Consider the following 13,774-nt stretch of genomic DNA (forward strand, 5'->3'; position numbering starts at 1 on the left):
ATGTTGGATGTCTGTTACCGCTGCTGTCTGTTTTACATTTTCCTCGAAATCCAATATGGCCACCAAAAGACAACATGGCTGCCGAAAGCTACAAATCCCAAGGCAGAAGTCTCGAAGCTCTTGACATGGCGGAGTTGTGGCAAACTCAATGACCCTTTTGCACTGATACAATTAAGCTAGGCTGGGTAAGAATCTGCACCAGAAGGTTCCATCTCTACCAAGTCGCCGGAGGACATGTTGGATGCTGAGGTTACAGCGCTGATTTAGCACCTCATCTGAGTTCTACTGAAAGGTGTCCCGATAGAGCGGGGTCAAAGTTTGAAGTCAGATGGTAAGGCTACAAACCCAAAACGTTTATTAGACTACACCACCCTTCTCATCATACGAGAGTTTTACCTCTCCAAACCCTGTGAAAGATTGAGCCCTAAGCCCCTAGTACTTTGATAGAGACACGCGACGTTTGTATTCCCCCGTTATTGAAATCTTGGTTGGACTTGAAACATTGTGCGCTCAGTGATTCGTAATGATTACTGATCCGATATATTTTGAACATTCCACTCGAAGACAAAATTGCCTTCCCCGAAAATTTGAATGGCGGAGTGAAGATATTCTTGTTCTTTGTGATGTTGGAAAGTGTGCCATTGATCATTTTTTTCGAAGATAAAATCACAATTTGTTTTCTGAAGGAGAAAATAAAATATTTTCTGAGGCAATTAGTGGACTTTTGATAATCCATGTAAATGATGCAGTAAGTCAAATACCTTTTCAGAGCCGGTGCCGAGTTTGTATTGGCAATGCCAACAACTTTACCTATCAAGCGACATCGATTATTCAACATGGCCATAACTGCGGACATCTCAAATTTCATATTCTAGACCATAACTCAAGAACAGGTTGATCATTTCATTTCATATTACATTCGAAGAGCGGGGTCGTAGGAGGCAGCCGCCCTATTGATCTATGGTGCGATGTTTTATTGAGCATGGCTGCCAGGCAAACAGCTGTCGTTTCCTTTTCCTGATTTTAAGTCAAGTTCGTTGATAAGATGAATCGGAGCCATAACTGGGCACATTCTTCTTGCGCAGTTCCAAAGTCAGGGTGAAAGCTGTAGAGGTGAGAGTTACCTACTCCCACATATAGAAAATAATTATCGAACTCAAAGCACTTTATCTTATTTCAGTTCTACTTGATGTATTTTTAGGCCTACTAGATGTGCCATATCGGCATACTGTGTTTGCTGTACGGGCATTTCCGGTGCCATATGGCTCTCATACATCGACGCTTACTGTATTGATTAAAAAATGGAACTGATATTAGATCAAATCGAACTGCAAATGTATAAGCATACTTACAGGCATCCGATTTTAAAGGGTACGGCGTTCATATTTAATCGTGGGTCAGGAAAATAGCAATGCAGTTATACGCAATGCTGTAGTGCACATATCATGCATGCAAATTTGCTGAAACTTGGTATGTATTGTGTTTGTATATTTGTCTATAGACAGAAATGTTGAAATTGATATTCAGAACATATGATATTTTCAAATTTTCAAATTTCAATTATTTAGGAAATCGTGCAGGCCTTGACGTTGAGGATTGCAGGAACCTTATCATAAGTTTGACCACGTTTCAAAATCCTGTAATTATGAGGGTATTGTTGTCATCGAAATAAGGTTCTGTTATCATTGGCAAAGTTTGAAAAAAGTCATTTCCTAATGAAGACTTGCAGGCTTCATTAGGAAGTGAATTAGGAAGTGACTTTTGGATGAAGGGAAACTCGCCTGGACTAAAATCTTCTATCACTATCTGCAAGAATTTATAAAGTCAATTCTTGCTATCTGTCTCTGGCCATCTTCTGGGCTTGGAGTTTGAGCTGTTAGTAAGAACTTGTCATACCATCTCTGCCTGCCTACATATGTTGACAGAAAGATTCCAAAGCCTTCTCCTATTTACTTGGCACTTCAGCAACAGAAAGGTCTACAAAGTGAGACTGATTAAAGGTCTAATGTCAAGTCTATTCTAGGCCTAGATATCTTTCACCAGATCTCAAGATGAAAAGCTATGAACTATTTGTTGACTTAACTAGATATTCTTTGATCAATACCGATTCACTCCCACATGAAGTTTTGTATTGATCTTGTAACACAGTTATAGTATGACTCCAGGCCTACTTGCAAACTTGTAACAGAGTTGACAAAATGTTTAACAAGTCTGATAAGTATCTTGAAATGTTGTTTAGAAAATAACTGAATTAATTTCTGACTCTGCCACATTTGGAAGCCATTTTCATGAATGCAACAATACCGGTTCATGCGACGTTACAGGCTTTATCATCCTCTCTTCTAGAGCAAGAATTGATTGTGAAATGTGTGAGAGATCCAACTCAACCTTGGTATAGATCTCGCGAGACGGGATTGCGGTCTTTGGTGACAGAAGCTGACAATATCACCAATGTTATCATTCCTGCTTGAGCGCTCCACTTCATAAACCTTGACGTCCATCCGCAGTGACCGTCCGGCACTAATCTCTTTTGTGTTGACATCTGGACGTGATGTGAGCTTGCGGGCAGGATATTAAATTGACCGAAGGATAAACAATCAGACACTTCATGACAAAAGTTTGATTGTGATAAAACTGACAGATGCATTAATAGTTCTGGGCCCAGTTGTTCAGAACACGTTTTATCACTAACGCTGGCATTAACTTAACTTTGCCTTAAGTCTAATGAGACTTAACTTTGCCTTAAGTCTAATGAGACTTAACTTTGCCTTAAGTCTAATGAGACTTAACTTTTAAGGAGATTACACCAAGTTAAGTTAACACCAGTGTTTGTGACAAAACTTGTTTTGAACAAGCTGGTGCTGGTCCTTCCTTAATCTGAGTAAAAACTCTGAGCATTTAATATCAATACAGAAATTAGACTTACATCATCATCATCATCATCATCATCATCATTGTCGTTGCCATCTTTCACACTATTAGCCGCTAAATAGCAGCTCAAATTGGTTAAAAATGTTTGTGTCATCGGTTCTGGTATGACAAAATCTGAATACATTTCATTATTTGAACCCTTTTCATTTTAGATTGTTGCCAATGTGTTCATCTTCATCGCGACCAACATCATCGGGGTATTCATTCACTACCCAACAGAGGTCGCCCAACGTCAGGCATTTATCGAGACACGGAGATGTATCGAAGCACGCCTCACCACGCAGCGGGAAAATCAACAACAGGTATACGATTGTATCTCACTCTCTAGATGTCTCAATTGAAAAATGCACTGATGAAGTTTGGTCTCTGACCAAAGACCCCCCCTCCCTTTGAAGAAAATGAAAAAAAAATGTCTGATGTTAAGCGTGAATTTAACAATTTATGATTTGTTTGTCAAGACTCATCCTTCGCCCTTTACTGGGTAGTTGATCTGGTACTGGGAGTCTATGGGGAAGCTTATCTCCTGAACCATAGTAGTATTGCTTTGATGAACTGAACCCACAACTTCCTGATTGTGGTGCATCACTCAAACCACTGTCCCACCAATCACATTATGTAGGCATCGAATAGTCCTCTGAAGTCCTGCTCTTAACTGAACAAACTACCATTTCCATGACAACCGAACGTTTGAAACAGTAGTTAATCTTGTAGTTTAATAGTTAATTATCAAAGGTTTGGTTTTTGCACTTATCCAGTTCCTGTACGCTGTGATATGCAAATAATCCGTATGGAAAGTTCTTTTTGCCGAACTGTTGTCTGCAGATTAAAGGTCTGCAAAGTTCATCAAAACAGGCAACATAATCTACAAGACCTGGTCCTTGGTTCAAACCTAAAGTTTGCGTGAGTCTCTTGGCAGGACCCCCAGGTATGTATGGGACACGTGGTCTAGAGGTTCCTGGTTAAGGGTTGACCATAGGGATCACTTGAAATCCTAAAGCAAAAAGAGGGTTCACGACAGCCATTGGTGGAAGTGTAGAGTTGTATGGTAACCTTTACCAAAGCAGGTCCCATTCTAATTTTCCTTCAAATTCATGTAAGGCAGTCTTTGACACCTCAAGATACTTCTTGGGAGTGGCCCTTTATCTTGTTGTTATGGTGGTTGCCATGGAACCAATGTGTGACAGCGTGAGAACGGGTTCTGTAATCCTAGATTTTCTCTGTTAACTTATTAAGCTAATAAGGCAGTACACTGTTTTTAAGTTCTGCGGTCAGACTTTTACTTTTAGATGTACAAAACTCTCACTTTCCATTCATTCAGCTGTGGTGAATTCTGAGAGTACTTTCGAAAAAAATGGGACATAAAGAATATAATCATCTTCTTTCTGGTGGTGGAAAGTCTGCTTTAGTCGGTTTTGCTCGTTAGTGACGGTTGCCAGAACATTCCCAGCTCTCTTCACCTTAAAAACCGTCCCTGGTTGTGCTATTATTCACCGTGTTAACATATCAGTGACAGCTCCTAACTCCTGAGGGAGACCAGAACAAAACAGATATTGATATTACGATGTTAAATGACCTGATGTGAAACTTCATAAATTGTACCAACTGCCTCAAATGTTGTTAGACTTGGGAATGTTTGTATCTTTAATCTGTTTTTAAGTGTGTGGTGCTGTAAGGTTGGTCAGGTTCGGCATTGGGATTGTTCGGGTGCCTTGTTGTTTAAAATGATGGATCACTACGGTGATGGGCGATTAGCGTGTACAAGAGGGAAACAGCAGTCCCGTTTACATAAGCGGCTGGTTGTCGTTTTAACGCGTACTCTATCATCCAAGAAACTACTGTTGACTATTCTCAAACAGATCTGTTATGAACATCGGTGAAAGACTGTATTGGATTGTTTTCACGCAGGTCTGTTATTAGCATCCGTGAAACAATCAATTTCATAAACTGCAACAAATTGAAATGAAAAAGTTCTTGAAATATCTTGGAGTGCTTGAGGGCAACTATGCAGCATCAGCCGGTCCCTGACCCCGCAACTTGGGAAAATTTAACAGGCGCCGCATGATTATTTGTCTAATTTAAGACAGCCCTCGGCAAAGCAGTTCAAACGCCGCTGAAATCAATGATGATTTTCTCTAATAAAGCGCCAGGATGGGAGCTTCACACTGTTTTATGGCGTGGTTCTCGATAAGTGATCGTTCGAATCATTTTGTTCACTCAATAGTGATGGAACTTCAAAGGCGGTACAGCGGCTTGCATATGAAAGAGTTAAACTGTGGGAACCTTGAGTGGATCCTGAGTAAGTTTACCCTAAAGGGCTGCTGCCTATTAGGAAGTGAGATGGTATGTTGAACATTACATTGGTTGATGATTCTGGCAAAACTGTTGTTGCCTCAAGATCTGGAATGGCCTTGGACAGAGTGGTCATATTTTGCCCGAGGCTTTAGGCCATTTCCATTCGGTAATCACCTAGTGCAAGGTTGCAGAGCACGTGGATGACCCTGAATAGTTAGAGGAAGATGTTGCTAAAGGAAGATCAGTGGCATAGCGGTGGGAGTGCCAGGCCTTTAAGAAAGTGTAAACCTCAACCCACACAAAGTTGAGGTCACCTTTTGGCAGTTTACTAATAGCCCCTCAAGTATTTAAATGAAATTTAAGGCGTTAGATATAAGTTGATGTTCCGTCAGACTTGTCTCTGTTGCGAAGCAAATTAAAGAGAAGTGTCATCTGCTTGTCGCCGCAGATACATTTTCCAATCTCGATGGTATTCGTTCGCACCTAGCATGTCACTTCCTGTGAGATTTTGATGGATTGAAGCACTTATGAGGAATTGATTTTGTTTGAGCAAAATATAATTTGTCCTTTGAGTCTTTAACATGGTTTGTGAAATTATAATTGTTAAAGAAGGGATGCCTCCAGAGAATTCAGGGCCAGCACAAATTGAGTTCTGACATCATTTACGTGATGTCACGTTGATATCCGCAGTTTGATGAAGTTGATGTTGGACCGACATCAAGTTGTTGTTAGACCGATATCAAGTTGATGTTGGACAGACATCAAGTTGATGTTGGACCGACATCAAGTTGATGTTGGACCGACATCAAGCTAATGTTGGACCGACATCAAGCTAATGTTGGACCGACATCAAGTTGTTGTTAGACCGATATCAAGTTGATGTTGGACAGACATCAATTTGATGTTGGACCGACATCAAGTCGATGTTGGACCGACATCAAGCTAATGTTGGACCGACATCAAGCTAATGTTGGACAGACATCAAGTTGATGTTGGACCGACATCAAGCTAATGTTGGACAGACATCAAGGTGATGTTGGACCAACATCAAGTTGATGTTGGACAGACATTAAGGTGATGTTGGACCGACATCAAGTTGATGTTGGACAGACATCAAGTTGATGTTGGACCGACATCAAGTTGCTGTTGCATGTTCGAAAGAAGTTTGAAGTATTTCCACAATTTCTGGGAGGTTTTTTTCCGGTTTGAATGATTCCTAGATGCCTGGCACCATTAGTCTAAAGTTCACCGACCTCACCAATCACACTCACCATCGAATAAAAGTGACAAGTAACACATTTGTTTACAGTGGCGTTTCCATGGTAATCACAAAAAGCAATCTGTGGCCTAAGTGCCGCAAATGTTTTGCGAACTTGGAGCATTCTTTGCGAACAGATATTCGCGAGCAATCAACGAGACGCTATTCAGAGACGGAGCCTTGTGTGAGCGGCTGGACCAATATTGTTCGTGACACTTACTGGGCAGCAGGTTTTGTCGTGACATCGATGAAATTGTCCGTGAAATTGGCTCTTGAGAGGTTGATTGGCCCGAGTAATGTGAATATCCGACATGCCATTCGCCCACTGATATTTCGTGACAGGTTTTCGTCAACAGATTAAGTTCGTGTCAACTGATTTGGCTTGTTTCTGATTCTTCCTAAGATAAACAAACTTTGTATTTGATGATTTGGTGGTCTGTGTCTACCCTCATTTGAGGCCAAAATGGCAATGTTTTTGGTCACTTTTGAGACTTCACAGTCATCCGTATCTTCAGAATCGACCTGAACTTCAATGCAAATCTGCCATTGTTGACATCATTGGTGCTCAGAACTACTCCTTTATTCAGAATGACGATTTTGATGTTAAAAAAAACTACAAACATTCTTCAAACCACTGAGTTATTATATCAGTATAAAAAAAAAAACAAAGCCTGTCTTAAATTTGTCAACGTTTTTGAATTGGCAAATCGTAAAATGTTATCTTTTTTGTCACACAGAGCTGGAGCTGTAAGAAAGGTGGTGGGGTTATCTGTGTTAGACCTGTCGCGAAGTGTTGGGGGACTGTCTCACAGTGTGGCGAAGCTGATTCTTCTTCGCTCGCTGAGAGGATTACTGGGTGTTCTTCTCTCATTGTTTGTCCGTCATAAATCAATATGACTGATGTATGAGGAAGTCATTAATACAGATTTTTTGCTAATTTTCTCGCTTCTGTGATTTCAGGAGAGGCTTTTGTTGTCAGTGTTGCCGAGGCATGTTGCCATGGAAATGAAAGCAGACATTGCTGGGAAGCCAAAAGATACTATGTTCCACAAGATTTATATTCAGCGCCACGACAACGTCAGGTAGGCACAGAATTTTAAAAATTACTTACAGGGCATCCCAATATTGGCATCACGGTATGACATGCCCTGGCGAGAAGCTAGTACTTTGTAAACATGGAGAAAATGGAGGAAAAGAGATAAAGTGAAGCAATAAAAAGAGATTGTGTCCATTAGCACAATCCCAAGGACAACAAATCATTCTGTATGTTGTTTGCAAAAGGTCACAAGCAAATACGGACAATACCACAAGTGCCTCACTTGAATAAACCAACACTGGATGAACACTTTATCGCCTCTTCCTTTCGTCTTTTGACAGTTTGTCAATCATTTAGCTTTCAGCGTTAGATAAAATTCCCCCTACAAGCGATTTTGGTTCTGGAAGCCCTCAAACGGCAGTCATATTGAACCCCCGTCGTGGAGAAATCATTGAAAAGCGTGCGCCCAAGGAATGTTTGTGGTGTTAGCGCTTATTCGATCTAAGACTGCTAATGCACATCCGCTTCCTGGCTTAGGCTAACGGAAGAAGAAGCACAACTCATCATCGCGGTTTTCACCTTTTCGATGTGCCGATGATTTGAAAAGCTTTCATGCTAATTGTCGTGCTACGACAATTACACCAGTATAGTTCCCAAAGGTTCTTGTACTGGTTGGAGGATTGTGTGAGGTGACAGGTTTCAAGTTAAGCCTTTCATAGCTGTTTTGTAGAGCTGCAGCTGCTTTCTTGGTGTCCGGAGTTTGGTTTGAAATATTGATTTCATTTTGTTGTATGATCTTACTGCCTGCGTCTAGAGCACACTGGAGACGAGTATTGTGCGATAAGTGATAAAAAGGTTGCTTGTCTGTTTGATCTTTATCCCATGTCACACCAATGACCAGTTCTTGTCGCAAGCCCCTGTCATGTCTCCTGCAGCGGGTTGCAATATCCGTCTGGTCATCATAACAAAGATAGTGCTGCTTTGTTGAGGATCAGGTGTCCACGAGGATACCCCATGTGGCCAATTAGCCTTGTTTAGTTGTTATTGTCTGAGGCATGGTCTCTAGAGGGCAGGACTGCAAACGAGTGTCTGAAGCAAGGTCTGTGAAGGGCAGGGCTGCCAACTGGTACGAATGTGGCGTATTGACATGATCTTAATCTGTCCACATATATTGAATCGTTTACTTGCCCTACTAGTTAAAAGGGACCTCGGCTTTAAGTCTCATTCGACAGACTTTCGAATATTTCAAACGTAGTACATGTAGTACATGTTGTGAAGAGCCAGGAATTTTAGTTCCTTGAAAGCCACGCCTCTTCATCCAGAAGTACAATCCTAGGTTCTCCCCGGGATAGAACCTGGGCCCTATTGCGTGTTAGCAAGCAGCAGGCTATAGAGGCTCCTCTTGACCTTGGGTACAGGGAAGGACCATACCTGCGAAGACAGTGGTATCCCCGGAATGCGATCAGATGTCCCGAAGGAACCTCACGCGAGCCGTTAGCCATGTTTTGTTGTCGGAGACTGAAGCATTTATGGTATATTGATTGGTCACCGTAAACCATCCCACTCTGGGTGTCCACGGTTACTGTGGGAACACGATAACATGATTGAAGAAAAGTAGTTTTCAGTTGGAGGTGGTCCGGTCATTGTCAGGGCATACGTTAGGTTTGACGACAAAGTGGCTCCTGACTGTCATTCATGTGATAAGGAACAACCAAACCCTTCAGCATATAATGCATTTCTGCCCTCCCAATTTTCAAACATAAAAAGCCTTTGATCATTACGCGGTATACCGCTTGTAATATAATCTGAAGTTCTTTTCATACAGTTAATCAATAACCAAGCGGCAACACGAGGAAAAAATCGAAATGATAATAACGAATCTATTAATCAAATCAGAGTCATTAATCAAGTTGATTAATTAGAAAAAAGACTTCATACAGAAGGACCTGCTGAGAGGAATGTTTTTGCGCACAAGATCAATTAGACCGCAATATTTTCTTCTACTTGCACGTGCTCTTTGGTATTTCATTTCGTCCTATCGCTTTGTTCCACACATCTCTTTGGTATTTTATGGCATGTCTCCGTGGTACCAACCTTACCTCTAAGCCCTATTCACCTGGTAGAAACGGTCACGCTGCAGTTGATTCCAGTTCACTGCTAAGGGAAACGAGAAGGCAGACAACCTAACCTTTGAGGAGGCAAAAAGAACACCAAAGCTGCCTATTGGACAAGTTGAAGGATGTGCATCCTGGAGTATGACACAAACTCCTGCCATAGCTGACTGACAGGCAGGAGCTGACGACCATATCCGGACTACGAACTGGCCACGACAGATTACAATCTCTCCTGTGCTGCAAGTTCCGAACGGGAGAGAGCCGATCTGCCCTTCCAACATGGAGCCCAAAGGAACCATGAGAAGTTTCTGTGAATTGGCACATGACAGAGACACCTAGCACTTAGTAAGCAAGTGCGTGATGCTACTGTCACCTGTTACGGAGAGAGAGAGAGGAGTGCCAGAAAGGGTTACCTAATCACGTCCTCATATTAGGATAATAAAAACCCTAAGAAGACTTTATACAGCATCAAAGCGTCTGACACCTCATAATCATGGCCGCTCATAATTAACGGAAATCAATTAAGAGACAGCGCCTCATTTGATCATTTTAATTATGATGTGGCATTTGCCGTGCGCTAATGAGACACAAATAGCGTTGAAATTAAAAGTCGCTTTTTGAGTGAAGTAACCGATAAAGATGTGAAGTGAGGTGAGATGAAGGCGTCGCGTTGATAACATCTGTGAGATTTGTGATGAAGTGAGGAGATAGACTTTGTGGTCAAGATATTGGTCTGTGAGGAGAGGTCATAATTCCAGGACTTTGGGTGGAGCACTGAACTTATGACCAGCAATAAGTCTGCAGAGATCTGCTCAAAATCACTGCCGTAACCATGGCTCATATTGCGTCATATTCATATATATTCCCCCCCCCCCCCCCGCTAATTGTTATCAATACCCTGCCTACGGCAATCCTGTGTGCTCAACAGATGGGTGCCATGGTATCTAGCAGTGTTCTTTTGTTGGTGAACGTGTACGCAGGAATCGCGCCGGTATTTTATTAGCTTTTATCTTGGCTAATTAGCCATGGATTCGCATCCTTCGGAAGGAAAATATCATGTCTTAAAGTTTCGCGTTTCACGTTGTTTCTTTTCTCCAAGCCGATTTTGTGGAGAAATGTATTCTGGGTAAAGTCACGGAATGTCACTGGCTGTTTGAAGTACCATTTTAGGAAGGCAAAATGTCACATCAGTGACATTTTGTCAGGATGTGGTTGACTGTCATAGGCAATCTGTTTTACCAAATGTTCAAGACGTGAACAATGCCTTGTTTTAATTCTGCAGTTTCTCATTTCAGCTATGAATGCCAAGTGCATAAGACACAACAAAATCTGTGTACATTTTATCGCTGCGTTTGTCCTTAATCAATAAAAAGCGAGGATCATTATGTTTGGTCATCTACAAGTAATAGCAGCATATTTGCTGATCATGGTTACGCATACTCTGTACAAATCAAAATTAAGACACGAATATCACAATATGTGCAATTGCATTTGAGAATTGCTGGGTCTTGAAATGGTAAGGATGCAGGGCTTTGAGAGAAGATCTCAACTTTTAATGATTCATTCAATGAGGAGTTGTTTCATAGAGATCTTTATTGATCACTGCCAATTACCACCAAAGTTTGACGGTATATTCCAAATGATGAGAGTGATTAGCTCTGAAAAAAGGTTTTAAAAAAACACCCTCCAAAAGGAATAATCCATAGCTCTTGGTCAGTTTTTTTAAATGGGAAAGCCTTGAAAATGCAGTACACCCAATGAAAGAAGCATATACTTACCTCCCTTGAATTGACTGGAAGAGTGAAAAACCCACCTTCGAAAACATACCACCACTGCCCAACTAATTGGACATAAAAATTGCATCAGTTTTGAAGAACTTGGTTCAGTATCGTGACTCATTTCTGACGATGTAAAAAACTCTGATCAAAGACCAGGATCATGAAAAACTTTATCCGATCTGATTGGATTGTCGAACCTGGATGGTTTTATTCGCTTAGCTAATGCACAGATTATTGTTTTTGCCACCTTATTTTTGACACTAATGATCTTCTTATGTGCGTACAGCTGATGATCATCGATTGGTGCTGAGGATGCTGGCAGTATTACTTAAGCACACCTCAGATTTATACTTTTGTGAATCAAGGTTGTCAGAAAAAATCGGTGATATTTGTTCATCCTGTTCATCTTCATTGTATTAGTTGTATTAGTGTACTAGATTTGGGTGTTAGTTCTCTGGGGTGCAGGTTACGGTGCATGTGTAGAATGATAACTCACACGCTCTTGGAACCATGAAAAGGCATAGTTCAGTCGTCAGAAAGTTTGGTTCATTCAAGCGGTAATAAATTTGTGTGTAACTTTTCTTGCAGTCCCAGTATTTCATCGAGGAAATGTTATGTTAGCTTCAAAAGTTGGACAATATGATGATGCACTTTCCTGTCCAAAGAAACTGCAAAAAGATGATAATTGATAAAACCCTGCAAGTATGTTGTGGTTTGCAGTATTGCATATTCTATTAGAGAGATGTTTCCGGATTTGTCGTAAACCAACCTTTATCGAAAGACAAGTCTTCGCCATCAGGCATGTTCTAATGAGCCACTACTCTACCGTAGAAGATTGGATTACCGATTACCAATGAGCCATGGGCACACGCATAGTAAAGTCTCTGGTCTCGCTGGTGAAGTGGGATTAGGAAAGGGCCATAGGCACTCACGCGATGAAGTCACTGGTCTTCGCTGGTCGATTGGGAAATCGATTAAGATACCAAGAGTTGTCTTGTTGTCGTGCACAATTAAATGTTTGCTGTGGGTGTTAGTGAAGGACTACCAGTTATCTCTGTTGCGGGAAACCATGTCTTGCAAATTTCAGACCATTCGGGCCAACAGTAAAATGTTTATGATCAAAATTGTCTGAAAAGGCACACAAACATTTCTGTCTGTAGAGTATACTTGCCTGACAACCCAAACCCCATAGTAATATGGTCTCCAGTTTGTCATCCTGACCCCACCGCTCAGGGGGTTTCAGGTTTCTCTCCATCATAAACGGTTAAGATATCAAATATAATACTCATATTATCGTATGACGGTATGTTCTATTCATTTATTGTCGTTTAGCGATTCGATACATGATCTTCTCATCCGGATCTCTCGTTTGTGAGAATGGGATTTGCAGATTTGGCTTCCTTGCTAATCCTCGACGTTTACAGATCAGTTTTGATATGTTCTGATGGGGATAAGAGATATACTGTAAAAAGCAAAACTAAATTTTTTGCACCATTTGGTTTTATGACTGAAAAAAAAGGGTGATCAATTTTCGTTAAAGAAAAAAAACATGCGTTGAATAACACGAATGACGTAAAAAATACAAACTGTTGTTGGAAGTACGGGGAAAAAAATTGATTAATAAATTGAGACGTCTCGCTGTCATGGATCTACCATCTCTTCCGTATGCTGCTCCAAACCCAACGGACTCTAAGTGACACCCGAATGGTCCAAAAGATGCTAATTTCGTCGAGATCGAGAACTCGTGCAATACCCTCGTTCCTCCGTGATGACACAATTAGCCCTTTCGTACAACAAGCTTCATTATCCCCTCGCTGGAAATCTAATTCCCGCGCCATCGAAGCCTACAAGATAACGTGCTCGAGATGAATGGCCTGGAGGAAACTCGATTCCATCAGACGGCGATTCAGAAAGGGACCGTCTTCATTGTATTAGTTGTATTAGTGTACTAGATTGGGGTGTTAGTTCTCTGGGGTGCAGGTTACGGTGCATGTGTAGAATGATAACTCACACGCTCTTGGAACCATGAAAAGGCATAGTTCAGTCGTCATAAAGTTTTGTTCATTCGGGCGGTCATAAATTTGTGTGTAACTTGTCTTGCAGTCTCAGTATTTCATCGAGGAAATGTTATGTTAGCTTCAAAAGTTGGACAATATGATGATGCACTTTCCAGTCCAAAGAAACTGCAAAAAGATGACCTGTGTAGTAATGTTCAGCCGAATTAGATTTAGAGTATTTCGTTACCAGTCATGTGCTAATCCTTTGCATGCCTAATCACGTCTAAACTTGTTAAGTAGTGGAGTAAATATAGTCTTCCCCTGCTCGTGCAGTTGCACTTAGAACCAATTTGCCGCTAACTTCCTGC

General features: G+C 41.2%; 1 protein-coding gene across 2 annotated transcripts in view; it reads left to right on the forward strand.

Moving 5' to 3' along the window:
• Window positions 1-13,774, forward strand: part of LOC135500393 (adenylate cyclase type 5-like) — a 46,797-nt gene that overhangs the window by 8,170 nt on the left and 24,853 nt on the right. For both annotated transcript variants that reach the window (XM_064791838.1, XM_064791839.1), the window contains exons 3-4: window positions 3,084-3,233; window positions 7,442-7,563. In XM_064791838.1, coding sequence (XP_064647908.1) covers window positions 3,084-3,233; window positions 7,442-7,563 — 272 coding nt within the window. The remainder of the gene's footprint in view (window positions 1-3,083; window positions 3,234-7,441; window positions 7,564-13,774) is intronic.

The sequence above is a fragment of the Lineus longissimus genome, chromosome 16 (assembly GCF_910592395.1).
Source record: "Lineus longissimus chromosome 16, tnLinLong1.2, whole genome shotgun sequence".
Classification (NCBI taxonomy): Eukaryota; Metazoa; Nemertea; class Pilidiophora; order Heteronemertea; family Lineidae; genus Lineus; species Lineus longissimus.